Source organism: Miniopterus schreibersii, assembly GCF_964146895.1.
Source record: "Miniopterus schreibersii genome assembly, chromosome: 4".
Classification (NCBI taxonomy): Eukaryota; Metazoa; Chordata; class Mammalia; order Chiroptera; family Miniopteridae; genus Miniopterus; species Miniopterus schreibersii.
The window spans coordinates 32,990,676-33,012,895 of NC_138105.1; the positions used below are offsets into that span (position 1 = coordinate 32,990,676).

Sequence of the window (22,220 nt, forward strand, 5' to 3'; positions counted from 1 at the left end):
GACATACAGGTATGTGCACAGAGGAAGCAGGCACTTGATACCCGTGTTACACGTGAAGTCTGTCCTCACCAGCCTGGAAAACTTATAAAAATGTGTGGCTTTTGTGGCCGTAGCAGGTTTATATAATTTTTTTCTCCTTCCTGTTCATTTTCTGTCTCCTAAAACAGTTCACAGAATAACTGACACTGTCCAAGTACAGTGGTAACTCAGTTTTCTAACGTCTCCGTGAACGAACATTTCGGTTTAGGAACGCCGTAAACCCGGGAGGAAATGCTTCGGTTTTTGAACCCGCCTTGGAAGTCGAACATGCCCCATGGCTCCTGCTGAGGGCAAGGTCCTGAGGCCCAGCTGTGGGCTGTGGACCCCTCAGTTTTCCAATGTTTCAGCTCGGACGGTCTCCGGAACAGAGTACATTAGAAAACCAAGGCACCACTGTACATGAAGCCAAGCTGACCAGCTTGAGAAGTATCAAAACTTCCGCTACAGTTTAACATTACAAATCATTAGCTAACGAACTTTTCTGAAAGAAAGATAACCACACGAGCTCAGTTCTGTTGCTTAACTCTTGAAATTCAACAGAGGCCAGAAAGGCCTAGCTGTTGTCTGCATATTAAAACGTAAAGAGTAGGTGCCTATGGCCAAAGTTTGGAGAAAGTGCTCATGTTGAAAGATTTTTGCTCTGAAGAGGTGAAGCTGGGTAGTTGGGTTTTCTTTTTGAAAAAGGATAGTACTTACAGACCATTTGTCTAGAATGTTGGCTTCTGAAGTGCTTTCTCCCACAGCCTCATTTCTTGTCAGATGGAATCCTAACATCTCTAATTGAAAGTTTTAAAACTACATTCTACATCCTATAAGCACGAATATAAAAATTACTCTTATCACATGGAAATCAGTCTGTGCATGACATGGAAAGGAATTACTCAAATGAAAAATTCGCTAAGAAATGGAACTAAGCGAAGTCCCCTCCACTCGTCATCTAGCCGCCACATGGAAGGACTGGGCTCCTCGCTGCAGCCACACCAGGGCCGCTGGCCCTCCCGCTCACCGGGCAGGGCGAGGCCCTCCCTCCTCAGCTTCAGCAAGTCCAGCTTTCCAGCTTCCATCCCTGCCGCTGCTGCTCTTCTAACACGCCTCTTCCTGAGCTCATTCAACAAATGGAGACATTTCCTAAGGTCCTGTCCTTAATGACTCCTTTTCAGTTTTTGAACAAATAGTTATTGAATTTTCCCCATGTGCCAAGAACTCTGCTGAGTGCTAAGCTTACAGAGACATGAGTCCTGCTCTCAGAGAGCTTGCAGTCTGTTGGAGTGGAGATGACATTAAAGAAAAAAACTCAGAGTTAATGACAAATTTTGACAAGTGCTGCGAAGAAAAATCATAGCACACTCTTAAGAGCAATACAACAGGGGCCCTAACCTAGCCTGAGGCAGTGATGTCTCAGCAGTCACCTGAAGAATGTGCGGGGGTGGGGGGGTGGGGGGTGGGGGGTGTGTGTGTGTGAGGGGTCAGAGTGTGAGCAGAGCCCGTGTTGGGAGAGGACTCAGTGGTGACCGAAGTAAAAGGCCAGGGTCAGGGTGAGAGCAGAAGTGGAGGCTGGGAGGCAGAGGGAGCTAGCCCAGCACACGTGGCCCCAGGGGAAGCTCCTACCCTCCAAGGCAGCAACTCTCAGCTCCACACCAAAGACCCCACAATATCCCAGTGTGTCGGCATCAGCCCGAAACTTCCCACCCACTGCTGGCTGGCTGTTTACACACGAATGTTTTCATGTCACCTCAAACTCAATTCGCTTCCTTTCCTCTGAACCAAGCAGGTCTCCCCGCTTGTATCCAGATGCGAACCTATCCGCTCTGATCACCAGAAAGCAGGTGCACCAAGTCCCGACCAGGGGCGAACAGCTGCCCACAGGGACCCATGAGATCGGCGGGGCTGCGCAGTTTCAGAACCAAGTTCATCGGACCAGCACTGCTCAGAACCTCCCAAACCTCCCAAATTCTTAAGTGTCAGTATTTGATAAATCCTGGAAATCATGTCAGTGAAAAAAAGAATCACTACAATAACATTAAAATAAATGACAGCATCACTTGAGAACACATAATTTATTACATTTAAGACTTCATAATAAAACGGATACTCGGGAACCTTAAAAAAGAATTAGAAGTAACAATTAGATGTAAAACTCTCAAATCTTGGAAATATTAAAATTCTAGCATTTTCTTAAAATCTCTTCCTCATGATTAGCATAGTTTATAAACCATTTTTCTCTTCCACAGGAAAGACACACTGGTGAATGCAGAGTTCTTCTCAGCCGCTTTATTCTCCACTGGAGCTCAGTGCAGGGTTATGTTTTCTTTACTCACAGGAAGCTGTCCCTTTCTGTTTCTGTTAACCCTCAAAAACAATGGAAAACGCTTATACAAAATGGCTCAAGCCTTAACCACTCTCTGCAGGTTTTACCATTTCAGCACACCGCTAGTCCAACAGCTTCCCCAACTCTAAAGTGTGTGAGTGAACTACGGATATTTTTAAATATTTTCCAGATTCATCATGGAGGCTGCTTTTCTTCTCTGCACTGTAACCACACTGAGCTGCAATGGAAATAAACAATCAGTGAGCAGTCGCTTTCCCTGTGGAAAATCTTAGACGAATACACAGTATAACGCACACAACTTACAACCGCTGAAAATAAGCTTAGTGGACAGGGTCTCAGAAGAAGTCACCTTTTGCGTTCATTTCTAGTTTACTCTTGAGACACTTAGGTGTCTGCCTCACACTAGAGATACGCATGTCAAATATGACATTCCACAGCTCAGCGACATCCTGAGAATTCCAAGAAAGACTTTGCCGATGGAGGAAGAGCATCTAGAGAAACGTTAATCAGAAAAGTGGCTAACACACAAACTAAGTGTAAGCCAGCACATCGCAGGGCTGGTAATAAAAAGATTATAGAGCATAGTAAAAAAAGTCTAATAGGAAAAATAATCTTTAAATATTAATTGGTATTGATTAATATGGAATATACACATAGTAAAAAAACCTAACAGTACAAAAAAGTAAAACGAACAGCATGTAGCATAAAGGAAGCCTTCCCATCACTGTCCCATTTCCATAGCCCTCTTTCCAGATACAACCACTGCTTCCAGTCCCTCAGCACAGTTCCTGAAGTATTCTAAGTGAGGATATACGCATGTTTCCTCACCCCTTTTTAATTAGGAAATGATCAAGTACTATACAGACTTTTCATCTTGTATTTTTCCTGCTAAATGATCTACCTTAGAAATGATTCCACATTAGATCTACTTTATTCCTCTCAACAGCTGCAAACTCTCCCCTGCATGGATATTCTGTAATTCAGCTGGTTTCCTGTTGATGGGTGTTTAGGTAATTTTTAATCTTTTAAAATGACAGGCAATGCTGCTGCAATTAGTATTTTTCATGTTTCCATGTACAGATTTTCCCAGGGACAAGGACAACACCTGCAGAATAAATTCTTAGAACTGCTGGGTCATAGGTTATGTGTTTACAACCTCTGAGAGACGCTGCCTAGCAGGGCTCCAAAGAGACTGCACCAGTAGACATTTAGAGCGATAGCCATTTACACAATGATGTGTGAGACTGCAGGCACAGGTACCTTCAAACCCCATGGCCTGACAGGTGAAAAATGACGGGTGAGTGTAGTTTAAATTTGCATTTGTCTTATGGCTGAGGATGAGCATCTTTAAAAAATGTGTAAAAGTCTTTCCTTTTTTGTCAATATCCTTTATTCATCTGTCTAATGTACTGCAGCATTTTTGTTTTGATGTAGCCACTCTTTATATGTGTTTATGACATTAGCCTCTTTGTCATACGTGATGCAAATACTTTGCTCAGTTTGTCATTGAATTCATGACTTTTTTTAACGCAGAAATCTGAAATTTTACAGTCACATTTATTGATTTCTTTCCTACTTTGCAGGTTTTGTGTTCTTGCAGAGAAGGGCTGCACCACCCTGATTTCTAAGACATGGCACACGGTCATGGATAGTGGTGACTTAGAGCATGTCACCATACTAAAAGGGCCTGGTAGGAGGTGGAGACAGGAAATTGGAGAAGCACACTCAGAGTCCGACTGAGTCAGGGCCATGTGTGGCTTGTGCTGAACCTCCGGCACGATGCTGGGCTGCACTGGTAAGTACAACAAGCTACAGACAGCGGTGATCTCTTAACTCCATCACTGCATTAAGTATCAGGCCCTTAGTTGGGCATTATTTCTATTAGCAGTTTCCAGTTTTTAGGGGAAAATGAAAAAATGAATTACAAAGAATTAAGAGAAGGCAAAGATAAAGGTTTTAAAAACTGAATATATGTCTCATAAAGAACGTTTATAACTTGGACTCATTTAAAGTGGAAGAAATATTAACTGCAGGGGATAATTCCTCATTGTGTGTATGCGGAGAAGGTTGAGTGGTTACTCCCCATGTTCAAAAGAGAACAAAGTGGGAGGAGAAAGGCTTAGGAAAAATTTGTGAAGTGGTTGCTGAAAAAATACTAAAAAAAAGCTCACAAAGAGAACGGTGGAAACTTTGTCATCAGAGTTTAACAGGAGACTGTTTAGGTTTAGCGCTCTCGGGAGGGAGACTACACCAGGTGCCAACTGCATTCTGTAGCTAAGGCTCCGTAACTGTACACTTTTTACTATGGGGTCCAGGTAGGCGGTTTTAAGTAGGCACTGCTTTATCACATTCTTTAAAAAACGTAAACTCGGAGCTTTAAGGGTTGTGACGTAAGAAATTTAATTTCTTAGGTATCTATCTACTTACCATTTAATGACTAAGTGCTTCATGTGTGAATTCCCTTCCTTTTTCAGTAACTGTAAGGGAGGTGTTATTACCTATGTTGAATATGAAGAGACCGAGGCCTAGAGATGTGGAAGTTGCCCAAAGTCACACAACTAATTAGGGGCAGCGGGCTATTTGCTGACACCAAACACACGCTCAGGACACTGCCCAGCACACCCTGGGCTCCTAATACCTTACAATCCACATGAATGGAGGAATTCTTGAGTAATTAAGTAATCCATTAGTTCATTACTCCACAAGAAATTAAATGTATTTGATAAAGTTATAATTACTTTCAAGAGGGAGGGGACAGAAGGGCAAATTATGACTGGACTTTAAGTGTTATCTCAGGTTCATACCAGAAGTAGATTAAAAAAAAAATCTGTAAATATCATAAATATAAACTGAATTCAGTATTCAGAGTTGCTTTACTTTGTATAAAATGCTGTAATATCTAAGAGTAATGTTAATTTTAATGAAAATAGTACATTTATAGCCAAATATAATTAATAATGTACTAACTTGTTTTGTTTTTGTCTGCCTGCCTGCCTATCTATACCTATCTATCTATCTATCATCTATCTATCATCTATCTATCTATCTATCTATCTATCTATCTATCTATCTATCTATCATCATCTATCATCTATCTATCTATCTATCTATCTATCTATCTATCTATCTATCTATCTATCTATCATCATCCATCCATCTATCTAAACTGTTTCCAGCCTATCTTTATATTCACTAAACTGGTCTCATTTTGTTCCCCAAAGGAGGGACTGTTGCTCCTACTTTAGAACAAATGGCCCATTTCATTATGATGTGTGTGAATTATGGGTAATTACCTCAGTATCAATATTTTGTTGATGTTCTGGACAACTTTATACCACTTTTTAGACTTATACAGTCATATACAAATGTGCATTAAATGAAGCTGACCTATACACAAATTAATTTTTTCCATTTACAAACTACAATAAAAACAAAGTTAGTGCAATTGAAATAGTATGTTCAAAGCAATGTTACCTACTTTCAACTCTGTCAGTAAACACCTGCCCAGTTCTACACGTTACGTAACCCTGGAGTAGGGCTTCCCTTGGGACTCTCTGTGGTGACAGCATTTCACATCCATGCTGTCTGATAGGACGTATGGCCATTGAGCACCTGGAATCTGCTAGTGTTACTGAAGAGTTCGATTTTTAGTTTTATTTAATTTTAATTAATTTTTATTTTAATTTTAATTCATTTAAGCAGCTGCTGTTGGCCAGCAGCTGAGAGTGGACGGTGCATTTCTAGATGCAGGAGACTGATGTTTATTTCTGTTTTTAAAGTTTACTTTTTCAACCTCAAATAATAGACTAATTTTAAATAGTTTAAGTAAAAATAAATGTACTAGCTCTCTGGAAACCTCTGAGGGCCTTTCTTAGCTGTGACCCACGCAGATATTACCTTCCAGGGATGACGGAGGAGGCTCCCTACCTGCTGAGAAGCCGCCGCCGCTCTCTGCTCCGCCTGACTGAGCCGCTTCTGAAGCCTGTTGGCTTTTTCTTGATGCTCAAGAATTAGCTTTTCACTCTATTAAGGGGAAACATAAAGCAAATAAGTTAGAAATCCACACAGGGCATGGAGGAACTCTGTGGCATAATCAAAGGAAAACTGGGACATGCAAAGATAATGTGTCCCCAAACTTCCATTTTGTCAAGTTATGAACTTCAAAGCTGGTTGCACATCCTCACTAAACTGTTAAAAACATGCCAACAAAAATGTGGATTAAGTGCAAAGCAAAGAGAATCAGAATTTAAGAACAGGGTTTTCAATCTCTGACCTGTTCACCTCGAGATGCTGGCTCACTGCATCGAATGTGGGGAGTGTCAAAACACAGACTGCTGGGCCTCCTGCCTGGACCTTCTCCCAAACTGACAATCCTGCGTCTACCATGTTCCCGGGGGAGTTGGTGCTGCCTGCTGGGGCCCTCAAAGCCACTGTGTAGAACCAGCTTCTAGGGAAACTGGGACATCATCATTATCAAAGTTTAAGAAACAGAAGGAATCCTGGTTTTAACAGAGTCAGACATGCCTTTAATGATTTACATGCTAAAAGTGTCCTTTAAAAGGTGAAGAATCTGTTTCTACATGTTCTCCAAACAGCTGTACGCCCCACAGGGTATCAGGGTCAACAGAGTTATTAAGACATTGCTATGGGTTGAATTATGCTCCCCCCCAAAATAAATTGAAGTCCTAACTCCAGGACCTATGAATGTGACCTTATTTGGAAACATGGTTTTTGCTAATGATTAAGTTAGAATGGTATTATTAGGTTCAGCCCTAATCAAATATGACTGGTGTCTTCATAAAAAGGGGGAATTTGGACATAGACAGGTACAAAGGAAAGATCATAGGAAGACGCAGGTAGAACACCATCTACAAGCCCAGAAACCCCTGATTCTACCAGAAGCTGGGAGGTGGGCATGGAGCGAACCTTGGTCCTCCGCTGAGCCCTTAGGAGGAGCCAACCTCCGACTTCCTGCTTCAGGACCCCCAACCTCCAGACCTGAGACACTGCATTTCTGCTGTTTAAGCCACCCGCTGGCAAAACTGTTACAGCAGCCTCGGGAAACCAGACAGCATCACGAACATAAGCCTGTCACAACATGCTGTCACGCACACAAGTTCAAGGAAGCTGTCAATTAAAAAAAGCATTAGCCCTCCCCACACTTCCCCTCCTGAACAAAGAGTTTTTGTACAGCTGGAATTGTTCTTCAGTTCTGGCACTGGCAGGAATTGAGAGTAACCAGCCTCATCAGGAATAGCAAGAAAAGCACACTTTCTATGAAGAATGATGGAGTTCTCTTGTCCTAACACACAAGTGATTACAGGGACTGTCACACCTAGTCACATGAAGTATTAAAATAACAGTATCCTGCTAAAATGAGCTTAGTATATTTCTTAGTGTGCCCAAAAGCAAAATTAAATTTTATGACGAGAACTATATTCTCTGTTCCAATTTACAAAGTTGTTTAAATACGCAGTCTTAAATTTAAGAGACTTTAAATTCACATCTTAACACCAGAGAGAACTCAGGGAAAATGCCATCATCTATAATAATCATTTTCATAGTCACTATCAGACTGCACACAATGTGCATTTTCTGCACTGCTACAGTAATGGTTAAGGCACAGTCCAGAATACAGAAGCTGTAATATGCAGGCCATTGTTCTTTTTCAGTTGCTCACTGTGGTTGCTCCTGGTCTTTCAATATTATTAACATTACTGTGTTGAGTATCTCCCTTTAAGTTTTTTGCATTTTAAATGATTTCCTTAGAGCAGATTCCTGGAAGTGGGTGCTACACCAAAGAGTACTTTAATGGCTAGTGTTTAATTGTTTTCTAAATGGTTCATATCAATTTATAACGGTACAAAGCTTAAGAGTAATGCTTAAAAAAAAAAAAAAGTAATGATTTCACTGTGGCAGCTATAGAAGGCCACAAAGAGAATGTGGCCGATACGGCCCCAAACAGAAATTCCAACAAATGCATTCGAAGCTGGAACATCAAAAGAACTAGTGTTCCAGAATGCCCTAATCATAACCTAGAAAGTGCTTTCTGTTTAAAAAAAACTTTGAGGAAACCCCCAAATTCTTGCTATATTTAGCTCTGAAGTAATCTAAAGGAGTATTTTAATATATTCCAGGAGGCCGAAGTATTTTCTACCTGTCTCTTGTGATAGATGAAAACTAAATAAAAGAAACAGGTTAAAAAATAATCTCAGACACGCACAGACATAAGAGGATCCTAACAGAGTCTCTGAGAAGCTGCACCAGCTCTGCCTTCTGTCATTTACATATGATGAATCCCTGACTCTCAAAGCTTTTATTCACAGTATATTACGTGTGGACGTTTTGGGTTATGGATGATTTCTACAAGAAATACGCACATCTGTATGGTCACTTCCAAGTAGAGAATTAATTTGGACTTGGCTCAAGTAAAATTCTCTAACGTGTATATCAAGCTGCAGCAGAAGGACCTCCCGGGGGAGTCATTATCTTACCTCAACTACCTTTTCATTTGCTATTTCCAGCTGAGAAAGCAGCTCTTGGGTATGAAGTTTCTGTCGACTCAGCTCACTCCTATTAATGAAGGGAAGGAGGGAAGGAGGTAGGGAGGGAGAGAAGGAGAGAGGGAGAGAAGGCCGGGGGTGGGGGGGGTGGGGGGGCGGGGAGGTTGTTGAAAAAACGAACAAAATAGAATCCTTATTAGTGAGATACATGTTCATGTTTCTGTGTGCAAAATAAAATTTTTTAATAATAGACCGTAGCTAAGGACACATTTATTTCTTTATAAAATGCACATCTATTCTGGAGATTGGTTGTACAACAATGTGAATACACTTAATACTATTGAATTGTACACTTAAAAATAAACTGATAAATTTCATATTATGTATATTTATCACAATTTTAAAATGGTTAAAACAGTACATTTTATGTTATACTTTGCCTCAGGACCCATATATATATATATATATATATTAGAAGTACCAAAGTGTCTTTAATATTATCTTAAGTATTATTTGACATTAAATGAAAGCATATTCATATTAAACAGATACAATATTTGTTAGTATAAAATCTCATAAGCTACTGTGGTTCTTGGCTACAATACTCATTTTTAGATTCATATACAGTGCTCCTTAGAGGAGCTCCACTCTGGGAAAATTGCGGTAACGTTAATCACTCCACCATCATTTCAGTATGGCACATTCGGGGCTGGTGTTTGTTTTGGTTATATGTGTGCTATATTTTATACATTCATATCTTTTATGCTTTATTAGCTAGAATTGTCTTATGCACAGACTTTTTTTCTCTCTGTTCGACAGATACACATTATATTGTTTTGGCCAAAGATAATTTCTAGAGCTCCAGGTCAGAAGTAGATATAATGTAGTCTTAAAAATAACTTAAAGCTCGGCCAGGCGTGGCTCAGCAGTTGAGCATTGACCTAGGATCCAGGCAATCGCGGTTCGATTCCCAGTCAGGGCACATACCCAGGTTGCGGGCTCGATCCCCAGTGGGGGGGGGGGCGTGCAGGAGGCAGCCGATCAGTGACTCTCTCATCATTGATGCTATCTCTCTCTCTCTCCCTCTCCCTTCCTGTCTCTGAAATCAATAAAGATATATTAAAAAAACAAAACAAAACAACTTAAAAAGATCTGCTCAATGTCTGAGTATTAACAGTAATTCAGGGTTCATTTTTTATTCTTTGACCTTACTTCTTCTTAAAAACATCAACAGATTAACACTTGCAAAATAACTTTAGCTTTGATTTTTTTCCCCAAAGGAGTTACACAAACAGCTTAAAAACTTGGTTCTCTCAAGTACCCTACACATAAGCAAATAGTTGTTAAAATCAGGAAGCAATCTGTTACAAATACATAGGAGAGAACAAATAATAATGTCCACAAATCAATTCCACAGTTACTGAACAGTCTGGGCCAAGTGCAAGGTATATGGCGGTAAACAGAGTTGCTGCCGTAACAGAACTTACAGGCTAAGAGGGGCACAGCTCATCCTGATCCATGTAGCTTAGAATTCCCAACATAAAACAAAAAGAGCAAAATGACTGAAATGGCAAGACTTCTAGGTCAAACATAATTAAAGGTAAACGTTATGCACATTAGTGCTGATGAGAAATAACTTTACGTACTACTGAGATTAAGATGAACCAGTGATCACAATGATAAAGTCAGCCAACAGCCAGCGTTCAGGAAGCCTTTTCAGAAAGCACCTACTGCGTAATTGGATGTTTCAACTATTATTCACTTGTATACTCGTGACAATCTACCTGAATGATAGTAATACTTTCTAATAAAAACTATTAGTAATAATTTCCCACAAAATTTAAAATCACAAAGATACAAATTATTAAGTCTAAATTACGTTTTAATCTATGTAAATACCTATTCTCTTGTGCACCGAGCTCTGTCACCCCACTGGACGGTGAGCGACTTTATTATCACCTCTTGGTCTCCCTCATCATCTGGTTCTCAGCAGAGCTTGGCATGTAATAGTGATGACGACGACCATGGTGATAATAACGGCGAACACTTTCATGTGCTTCTGAAGTGCCAGACACTGTCCTGGTAGCTTTATCTCAATAAACTTACTCAGTTTTCACAATAACCCTATGAGACTCCCTTCTTACATAGGAGAGAACTTAAAGACAGAGATGTAAACGTAAAGTGGAGTTGTTTGTCTAGAGTCGTGCAGCTAGTTAGCTGTAGAGTCAGGACTGAAAAACTGGGCTCTTTGCTTCCACAGTGTGTGCTCTGAGCAGCTCCCCTGGACGGCAGGCAACTGCTAAATGAGTAAGGGAAGCGGTATTCATGTGTGTGGGTATCAGGCATTCTAGAATATAGATATTAACACATTTACTGAAAACTGAACAAGTTGTATCTTTATTTTTGATGTGTTTCCTAAAGGTTTAGTCCTACATTCAAATGTGACCCCCAACATCAAACTTACTGCACTGCCCCCCCACACCTACTTCTCACCCTGCCACTCAGATGTCATCCTGCTGACATCGCTCCCCTCGTGGCTTAGGTTAAAGGCCGTCAACTCTAGGTCTCGCTTGCTGTGCAATGCAGCATCTAGACTGCCCCTAAACAGATCCTTCCTTTGCAACATCTCTCGCATTTGGTACTCCCTTCTGCTCAGGTTACCATCACAACTCAAGTTCCTAATTTCAGATTGATTGCCACAGCCACCTTGCCTCACTTCTTTCCATGCCTCCTTCCCAATTCATTTTAATCCAGATGGTTCTCTACTCACATAAAAGCTTTATGCCTATCTTATGTACCAGACATTTAGCAATTGTATTATAATGCTGATTAGTGGTTTATATACATGTGTGCACGTATATGGATGTACACGTACACACACACACACACACTCCCCCAAGAATAATGGAAACTTTTAAAACGGGGATTGCTTTGCCCTGGCCAGATAGGTCAGCTGGTTGGAGTGTCAAGGTTGCAGGTTCCGTCCCTGGTCAGGGCACATATAAGAACCAACCCATGAATGCATCAGTAAGTGGAACAACAAATCAATTCCTCTCTCTCCCCTCTCCCTCCCTCTCTCTAAAAATAAAATCAATAAATAAAATGGGGATTGCTTTTAGTTTCCACAGTATCTACCACAATTGCTTTACACATAGAAATTCAATAAATATTTGCTGGCTCATAGCTCACTTTCTGTAGAAAACCTAGCAGTTAGAAAATTTTATTCCTTATTTGTTCAGCAAACATTTACGGAGGAATCTACCACAAACCATATTTTAGATAAAGATTATTTTTATTTATTTAGATTTATTCATATTCCACTTCTTTCTACAAAGGATTTGAAGTGGCTAAAAAAAAATGGTCATTTTTCAGTTACGCATTTCCTTCCATCTCATTTCTGAATGAAATTCTGGGCGGTGTTAAAGGGAGAAGAGAAAAATGGTTTCTCCAGCTCTGTCCCCAGAGACCTTCCTAGAGCCTGCCTGTCAGTACTTTGCAGCTGCTTATTTCTCTGCCAGGATATGTAACTGCAGGGGTAAAGGAAAGACCCAGGGGGGATGATCCGACACTATTATCTGTGAGAAATTTTCTCTTCATTAGAGAACATCATTGGGAGCTCCCAATATCGTTAGTGATTTGGGGAAAACATGAAACAAGACTTTCCAGAGGAAAGTTTCACAGTGGTATTACAGTGGAAACACTTGCCAAATAAAGCTACATAATCTCTCCACTGGAATCTTTAAGCACAGAAACATCCCTACCTGTCAGGGATGACTGAAGTGCAGTCTGCCAGAAGGTATAGCGACAGATGACATTTCCAGTTTCTGTACGACATGAAACTTAAAAGTGTACTTTGCATTAATTACAGAATTTCAATGAAACTATACCCAATTTCTCTATAATTTCTGGCATATTATATGTTATAGATTTAAGGTACAATTATCTTCTACCAAGTTTAATGTAAGTATATAAGAATGAGGAATGCCTTATAACATCCTTTTGCCCTCCCTCAGTGCCCTAAATATTTTTAGTTCACTTACATAATTTATATGTATGTAATAAAATATCCCAGTCATGCCTACAAGTATAATTTAGAAATACAGTTGTAAAATACAATTGATTTGCTACCTTCTAAGTAAAATAAAAAACACACAGGTTTAAGCAAAGTAGTTTATACGGTATCTATTAAGAAAACATTAAATGCTTTAGAAAATAAGATATTATAATCGAGATTGATTAAGTCACCAAATTCTTCAATTCAAGATGCAGGTAGGTGAAGGGCGAGCACCTAAGGCAAGGGTGTGGCATCTGTGGTCCACAGATAGGCTTCAGGTGTCAGGTGTGTTCACAAACACCCTGAAACTATAGGCAAGATCTTGTGTGTTTGTTTCCATTTTCTGGGAGGAGAGTTCATAGATTTCCTCAGATTTTCAAGAAGTCTGAGGCCTAAGGCAGGATAAGGATTTTGTCTGGACTTTTCGACTAGAAATTCAGTTTTTTAAAAAGTGTGAGCACGCACATTTGAGTTGTCTTTCTTTCACAAACTACATCCACAACATTTTATCTATAACTATTTCCACTCTGGCTTCATGAACGTGGTACCGGAGCACTTGACGAGCAATCCGAATGCAAAAGTTTTCTAGATTTTTACTGTATTCCCTCTGTTCTTTCAGAGCTGCTTGTCCAAACCTAATTCAACAGCAAATTCTCCAAAGTACACAACTGAATTTTAAGAGAAACAAGAACTTTCTCATTTTGTACTCACATACCACTGGGTTATTTAATTAAACTGCATATTTCCAAAATAGGAACTGGCATAACCTGGTTATGGAACAAACACAGTGACCCTTGTACAGTAAGTGACAGCGATAACACTAGCGTGAGTGGATGAGGAGGGGTGGGAGAATGCCTTGGGCACCGGTAGGCATGCTTGGCACAGATACTTAGCTGACTGGTTCATGTCGCTAGATGATTAAGTGGGCATCGGCCAAGAGGGTTTTCTACTACACCTTAACCTTACCACTGTACCTTATCGTCACTTCAAGGTTCCAAAGTAAGAAGCTATCATTCTCATCATGTGAATAAAGGTGTTAAGACCCAGAGAAGTTATTTAATGTTCCTAATGTCACAAAGTGATTGAATTAAAAAAAAAAAAAAGGGGTTCGCACCAGTCTTTTAATCAAAATGCTCCCTCAACCGGGTCACATTACCTCATGCCTTAAGTCCAATCAATTACAAGAGATAGTAGTAAAGCCTATCTGTGGCATCATGTAACACCAAGATCTAGAAGTTAAAAAGATTATTTGGAAAAAAAATTTAATCCTAAATATGTGGCAAAATGGTCAGTAATTGCAAAGATTATCATCTCAACTTTTTGTATGACTTCAAAAGACCTGACTACTGTAAAAGGGAATTCATGTAAGGTTTCAAATCTCACTCAGTTAAAAATAAAGGTCAGAGCAGAGAGACTGGCTTTAGACACATTAGAGCACTCCTGACCATAGCCCCAGGCCTCTCCTTTCCCCCATCTGCACCTCCCCGCTAGGTGGCGTCATCTAGTCCCTGACCTGAAGGAACGTTATGAGTACCTCAAGTGGAACCTGCCCAGAATGGAAACCATCCCTCTATGCCTTCCCGTTTCCTCCTTCCCAGTGAATGTCACTGCCATCTACCCAGATGCTCCACTCAAAAGCTTGGGCATTATCTTAGAACCGCCTCCCCTCCTCCCTACTCTTCCTCACCCCCTATATTTAACAGTGAGTTCTGCCCTAGCTCCCCAGTGTAATGCATAGCTGCCCACTTCCCTCCATCTCCACCGACGGCACTCTGTTCTGGGCCACCCTCATCTATCGCCTGAAAACTGTTATAATTGAACCTCTGGTCTCCCTGACTTCATGTCTGCCTGTTCTCTGGTCTATTTTCCATACAATGTGGAAAACTGGCCTAAAGTGGTCTTTTGAAGATGTAAGGATGTTTAAAATCCTCCAATGACTTCTCATCGCTGCACTCTGGACTTTTTAAACTTAAAATAGTCTTATAGAAATGTCTTACCTAAAACAGCCTCACAAAAGGGTCCCTGCCTCATTCCTCTGCCCAGCAGCCTTCTTTCTGCTCGCTCACTGCCTGTACTTACGTGGGTCTACCCCCGTCCAGCACTGCACCTTTATACTCGCCCCGCTTCCATCTGCCTGGTATATCTTCCTGGGTTTTTTGTATAATTGATTTCTTTTCTCATTCAGGCCTCCGTTTAAGTGTCAACTTCTCTGATGACTTTTTAAAAGGCAGTCCAGCTCCTTCAGCTCCCACCCTGTGCCAATTGCTGTCCCTTACATCGCCCCACTTGTTTTCTTTATACCACTGAGGACATCCAAAATTAACTTGCTTACTTGTTGGTTTGCCTCCTTATTTGTCTCTCTTCCACTAGAACCAAAGCTCCAAAAGGAAACTACACTCACCAGGCTTAGCACAGTGCCTGGGACAGGTAAAGTGGTGTTTAGCCTGGGCAGGTTTTAGTTAATTCCACACAATTGGTCACCTAGCCCACTCAATAATGACATTTCTAACATCCAATGACTTGCTTTTTCAGTTTTCACTACCTGCTTGCTCTCACACCAGAACTAACTAGGTAACTCAGTGATTACATGGTCACAGTGGCCATCAAGTAGTACAATAAACTTGGGAGACTACTGCTAGGAAACCAATGTGGTTTAGAGCTTTATTTATAAACACTACTCGTAGGAAGATTTATTCTAAGAAGCTATGTAAAGAATGAACTCAAAATTTACCAGGTGTGGGTGAATTTCCTCGCATCTCATCTTAAGTGGGGGCCTTAGGATGAGACTGGGGAAGCTGTAAAGTTCATTCAATTCATTAAATGCTGAAATGAGTGCCTGCTGTATTCTATGCACTCTGTTGGTGCTACTGAGATGGGGTTGGGGCGGGAAGGAGATCCAGTCACTGCCATAGTGAAACTAAGGGATGCCAGGAATACTGAAAGCTACGAGGTTTATAGCATGGGTAGTAGATGCTACAAAAGCCCACAGAGCTACGGGAGTGCCTGTGGATGAGGGGATTAGAGCTGTCTCTCAGAGGAAGCAGGCTTTTATGCTGATATACGAAAGAGTAACAGAAGTTAGGTGGACAAAAGCCGGGCGAGCAAAAGAAGCGCATTACACTGAGATCCACATGTGCAGGCCAGGGAACAAGACAGGGTCTTCAACGGAGAAGCTGGAGGATGTGCGGTGTGAACACACCGTAGACTTGCCAGAAGGCGGGTGCAGCGGGGAGAGGGGAAGAAGGTAGAGACACAAGGAAATACAGGTTGCAGAGCATCTCCTAGGTCTTGACAGGAAATGAAGACTTTATCATCGGTGCTGCAGGGAGGTGCTAAAGTATTTTAAGAAGAGAAGCGGCGAGATTAGATTTGAGCATCATAAGATTTTGCTGATTACAGCAGGGAAAATAGTAAGGATCTATGCTTGTAGTAAATTAGGGGGTCACAGCAGAAACCAAGGTAGGCAGTGTCGATACCTGAACGATTAGAGGGAAACGGACAGGTCCAGGAGATATTTTGGGGGTGGGGGAAAGGATAGAATTAGTACTTGATTCAGGGGTATGAGGGGGAGGAGGTCAGGATGACTCCTGGAGTCTTGCTTGAGAGGCTGGGCAGACAGTACCACTTATGGAAAGGGAAAGACAGGATGACGTACAAATGTGGGTCAGGCATGGAGGAATGGGCTCGGTTTTGAACATATTGAATTGGAGGCATCTATGGAAACGTTCGGTAGAGACTTGGAAAAACAGATTACTTCAAAAAGGCCAGCATTAGAAGATGTTCTGTCATAGCAATTAGTCCATTTCTGCTTCTCTGTCATAGAAATGGGTATCCTAACCCATGCTGAGAGAATTTTCACTTTAAATCACTTCGATTCTCAACATCACTGGCACATATAATAACTGAAGAGGTATGGTTACAAGGTTAAGAGCAAAGTTTTCCTTACAATGCATTAATCTTTGAAAACACTGTAAATACTTTTTGTAAGAGAAGTTATAGCTCCCTCAGGCATGGAATAAGAGTTTGAAATCTGGGCCAATATCTTAGGCTTTATCATTAATTACTGTAATTTCTCAGATCATTCCGTTATTACTGAGGCACAGTTTAAGATAAGAATGAGCCATAGATATTTTGGCTGACACAGTGTAAGGGAAAATTTCCTCAGTGTACGAAATCCTTTAGTGATGTCTGAAGAGTATATCATATGGGGCTCTATTCTTATTAGATGAGAGAATTACAAACAAAGGTGTACTATTCCTTTCAGGGAAATGATGGATCTGCCAGCTGCAGCAAGTGCTTTCTTCGAAACTCTCTCTTATGACAAATTAACATAGCATGTGCCAGATGGGTTTTTTTTTCTGTTGAATTATACTATAATATGCTTCAGTTACTTTTAGTAATTATACATTTTGTAATCTGCCAGTACCTGCAGCTGCCTCTCATCCTGTTAATTAAAAAACACACAACCAAACTAAAAAAAAAAGCAGCATGGCAGCCAAACGTTACAGATATATAGCCAAGAATAATATTTTAGAGATTAAAGAGAATTCCTTGGGCTCAGATGCTGTGTAATTGCATATATTATATATATATATATATATATTATATATATACACACACACATATATATATATTTGGAGTTTTGGACATGAGAAGAAAATATTACATATTGTATATTCATTCATTCACTTATTCAATACAATTTTATTAAACACCTATATGCCCAGCAAGATGTTTCTCATAGTCTTGTAGAAGAGATGGATATAAATGACAGTTACACTACAATTCAGCAAGTGCCATAAAGAAGTCTGAGCAGAGTGGTATGGGAGTGTAGGAAAAGGAAAGACTCAATCTGTCAAGGGAATTAAGAATGCCTTAAATTAAGAATGCCTTACAGGAAAACAAAAAAGGATATTTGAGATGGGTCTGGAAGGAAGAACATGTTTTCAGGCTGGGAGTTGGGAAAGATATCCCTAGGAAGAAACAGCACGTACGCACTACCCTTAGAATCATCCGTGACTCCTCTCTTTTCCTTCATACTCCACGTCGAATCCATCAACACCTTCTAGTACCTCTAAAAAAAAAAAAAGAGACTCCCATCTAATCCACTCTCTTTTCCTTCTTAGTCTAAGCCACCATCATCTCTTAAGGCTCTTGCAACGGCCTTCTAAGTCCTTTCCCAGCTCTTTTACTTCTATTTTCTATTCAGAAGCCAGAGAGGTCTTAAAAAAAAAAATCTGACCAGGTGACTTCTTTCAAAACTGTCCACTGGCCTTCATTCAGACTTAAGACTCTTCAACCTGGCTAATAAAGCCCTCAAGGCCAAGTCCCGGTCTGCAGCAGTTGGCACGCTCACCAAACACGCCATGTGCTCCCTATGCATTTCCTAGGCTCCTAGGCAGTTAGATTGGTTTAGCCAATGAAGGTAAAGGAAGCGACTGCATCACTTCAGAGCTGACTTAGTTAAGAGCCAGGGTTCTTCCCTCCCCCGCCCAACCTCCCCTGTCCTGTGATCTCGGAAAACCACACCTTCAAGGTGGTGGAACCTCTACCAGCAGAGCCTTCCTGCCAAACTGCCTTACACATGTAATATAAGAAATAAACCTTTTTTGGGTGTTCAGTCCCTGGGATTTCAGAGTCTGATTGCCCAAATATGCCACTCCTGCCTTCCCTTTACATACTGTTTCTTTTACTTCAAACATACCAAGTGTCCTCCTGCCTCTTCACATTAGCTGCTCTCTCTACTTGAAACGCTCTTTCTCCCGATGCTTAAATGACAGGATCCTTTTTTATCACTAGATCTCATATTAAGGTTAATTCCCTCATAGGGTCTTCCTTGCCTACCAGTCCCAAGAGTCCAACTATCCATTCGTTTTCACATTGGCTTAAATTTTCCGCATAGCACTTATTATCTGACTTTAAACTTGTATTTATTTGACAGTTTCCACGTTGCTGTGTCCTCGGCACTTAAAGAGCTGTGACACCAATAAATACGTGATGAGTGAATGGAGTGCAGACCAGGAGTTGTAAAGGGCTGGCTGAGCACGTTTGGTTTATTGGGGAGGCTGCGCAGTGTGGCCGGAACACAAGGAATGTGAAGGACAGAGGAAAGAGGCAGACACTGATAATAAATCAGGTGAAGGAAAGATTATAAAAACCTGCAGGCAACAATAAAGTTAAGTAGACAGGGCAGGGTTTGGAACTGCTTTTTTAGGAAAATAATTCTGACAGCAGTATGAAAGGTGGAATAGAGTGGAAAAACAAAATAGAGCGAACTCATGACAGAGACAGCAGAGTGAAGGATGCTGCTGTAAGGGCCCTGGTGGAAGATGCGCAGGGCCTGACCGATGGCAACAACAGGTGTGTTACCGCATGTTCACATGTCTGCAAGTGTTTCCGTGGGACAGATGCTTCACCTGCGATTGCAAAAGGACCCACACAGCTTCAGTCTTGTCAGATAATCCTAGAAAGGATTATCCCACCAATGCCGTACAAGATCCCCCATGTACCTGCAGGTACTGCACGTTAACCATCTTCTACATTTCTGCCAACTTGCTGGGTATAATTATTGTTTAAATGTGCATTTCTTGGGTGGAGAGTGTGGCTGGGCCTGGTTTGAGATGTTTATCGGAGCTCTGCATTCCTGCTTCTTCAAGCTGCCAGCTCACGCACTGTGCCCACCATTCCATTAGGTTGTTAAGCTTTTTTTAATTACTGAAATCTTGATGGTTTCTTCATATGAATCCTTTGTTTTATTTTTTGTCATTTATCTTTTATCTTTGTCTGGTATCTTCACATAGAATTAAATTTTTTTTTGTTCAAATCAATTAATATTTTTCTTTTTTAGATTCTGGGTTTTGTGTTTTGATTAGAAAAACTACTGTGTTATCGGCAGGAGAAATGTCTCTCATTTTTAAAATTTCATCTATAAAAACAACAGTCTATCATTCAAGTAAGATTCGTAGAGATATATTACAGTTACAGATGTTATATATTAATAAGCTACTATTAATATTGTCTCCTCTTGGAAGCTCAAAATTCTCTGTACCACATATATTTCCAGATAAAAGAGTAACCAAGAGGGAATAATTCTAAACAAATAAAATTTTACAAATGAAAGCAAACTTCAAACTGAAAGAAGATACTACAGAGGAGCTTCACATTTTTAAAAAGTTCCTGATACTAAGATGAAAAACTTCATTCTATGGAAAAGTGATTTTATTTAATTAATGTGGGTTACGTTTCATGATGGCTGTACTTACTCATGGGTAGGTCTTAAGAAATCGTGGGTACCTGGTAATCACATTTAATTGTCAGTTGTCAGGAGGAACAGAAGTTTTCTAAGGCAGAAAACCAGCCCGGAAAGGACTCTTGCGCCTTAGGGGTTTTATGGCTATGCTAGTATTGGGTTTTGTCTCTAATGTTCTTTAACTGTAGCAAGTAGGTGGACACACAGAAGGCAAGAACACAGCAAATGTATAAGTATTTGTTGTGAAGTAAAGACGTATTTTGGGGGAAAGCACTGCTGCTTCATATGAAAAGCAGAAAAAGCTCACTGTTGACAGCGACAAACACATTTTATGTGAAGGGCAGAATGCCTGGGTGGGTGGCACGTACACGGAAATCCTCGTGGGGAGAGTCAAATGCATCAAGTGAGCCATCTGATTTTTAAATGGATTGCTCTGTAGTTTATTTTGTAATTTATTATTGATAAAAGACATAATTGGTTGAAGACTTGGATTGTATCACTGAATCAGCCTAAAAGCAAAACCATATCTGAGGAAGACAAATGAATCCTTCCCCAAAGACAGAAATGCCATCCAGCAGCTGGCCTGGAACACTCTGGAAATGATCACATTGCTAACGCTCAACGTGGAAGCTACTGTAAACATGTCCAGTGGAGAGCAACACATTCATAACATATTTTTTCACTGGAATAAACATAAATTTCTACTTCAAAAATTGGAAATTACGGCTGCCATGTAATTTTGGTCAGGTATAGAGAAAATACTTTAGCATATACTTTTTATTTATTGTAGAAATATTTTTGGCTTGATTTCATATATATTCCTCAGTATTATTTGTCTCCAAAGAGGTATATATAAATCTTGCCTAAAATCTAGTGCTTTCTCAAACTAGTAATGCTTTTTTCTACAATTAAAAATGAAGTAAGCTCATAAGCCTTTCATACACATATCCAACACATTATATCACGGTTTACTTGGAATACAGCAATCTCTCTGCAATTATAAAGGCTATTCCCTAAGCCTCACTTTTACTGTTTCCTTCCTACATATTTTACATGTCAGGCATGGAGTTAACACCTTATATTCATCATATAAATAAAACCTTATAACAACATACTGGGTTACAGATAAGTGTAAGGGGTTGGGTTGGGTGGGATTCAAATGCAGGTCTGACCGAATCCTGAGTCAGTGCTCATCTCTATTACCCTCTGCTGCCTCCTTATGTGCTAAAAATATCACATGCTTTTCTCGACATTATTTAATATGTAATCCTTTTATGGAAGAAAATAGTCTTAATGCAAAATCATGTGAAAACATTTTCTGTTTTGAAAATGCACCGTTTAGTTTTGATGTCCGGAGCACACTAGCACATTTTTAGTGACCCGGCAGAGACCTGCTGAGAGTCTCTTTTAGTACACTGGAATGTACTTCACGCCCAACCCTGTGGTCTAAACAACCAACGCAGGCATGGTGAACAACGGGTAAGTATGCCTTATGAAAAACAGACTTTATGAAAAATCCCAAATATATACATTGAAGCCTTGATAGAATACAATGCTTTCTCATATTTTTTTAATTTTATAAAAATTATCACATAACCAAGAAATATTTAACTTAAGCATAATTATTCCTTTTAAAAAAGATTTCTAGAGAGAATGACTAAATCTAAAAATTCCAAAGCGTGTAAAACCTGTAACCTATTTATTTTTGATAACCAATTTAGTTTTAAGTAATCTCCCTCAACCTATTGAACCTACCAAAAATGCCACAGAACACGGGGTTTTTTAAAATTTAATAAAAATGGTGCTCTAATGCCTGGAACAAAGACCAGATTGTCACACATGCATGAGAGGCCATGGCTGGAAAAATCTGGCTCTTCTCCTGTCTTTAATAAAAGCGTCGAAAGGAGGATTCTTTCCCTATGCAGTTCTTGAGGATTTGTTAAAAACTGGGTTACACTGAACTAGAACGGCAGAAGGAAAAGCAGTCACAATAATTAGCATCCATATGAACTTGAATAGATAAGATCATGATAAAAACTAAAAATT

At 40.2% G+C, this 22,220-nt stretch overlaps 1 protein-coding gene across 3 annotated transcripts in view; it reads right to left on the reverse strand.

Moving 5' to 3' along the window:
• Window positions 1-2,081: 2,081 nt before the first annotated feature.
• Window positions 2,082-22,220, reverse strand: part of SCLT1 (sodium channel and clathrin linker 1) — an 88,179-nt gene continuing 68,040 nt past the window's right edge. For all 3 annotated transcript variants that reach the window (XM_081136945.1, XM_081136944.1, XM_081136946.1), the window contains 3 exons: window positions 8,863-8,941; window positions 6,296-6,391; window positions 2,082-2,585 (listed from right to left, as the gene is read on the reverse strand). In XM_081136945.1, coding sequence (XP_080993071.1) covers window positions 2,523-2,585; window positions 6,296-6,391; window positions 8,863-8,941 — 238 coding nt within the window. In that variant the 3' untranslated portion in view covers window positions 2,082-2,522. The remainder of the gene's footprint in view (window positions 2,586-6,295; window positions 6,392-8,862; window positions 8,942-22,220) is intronic.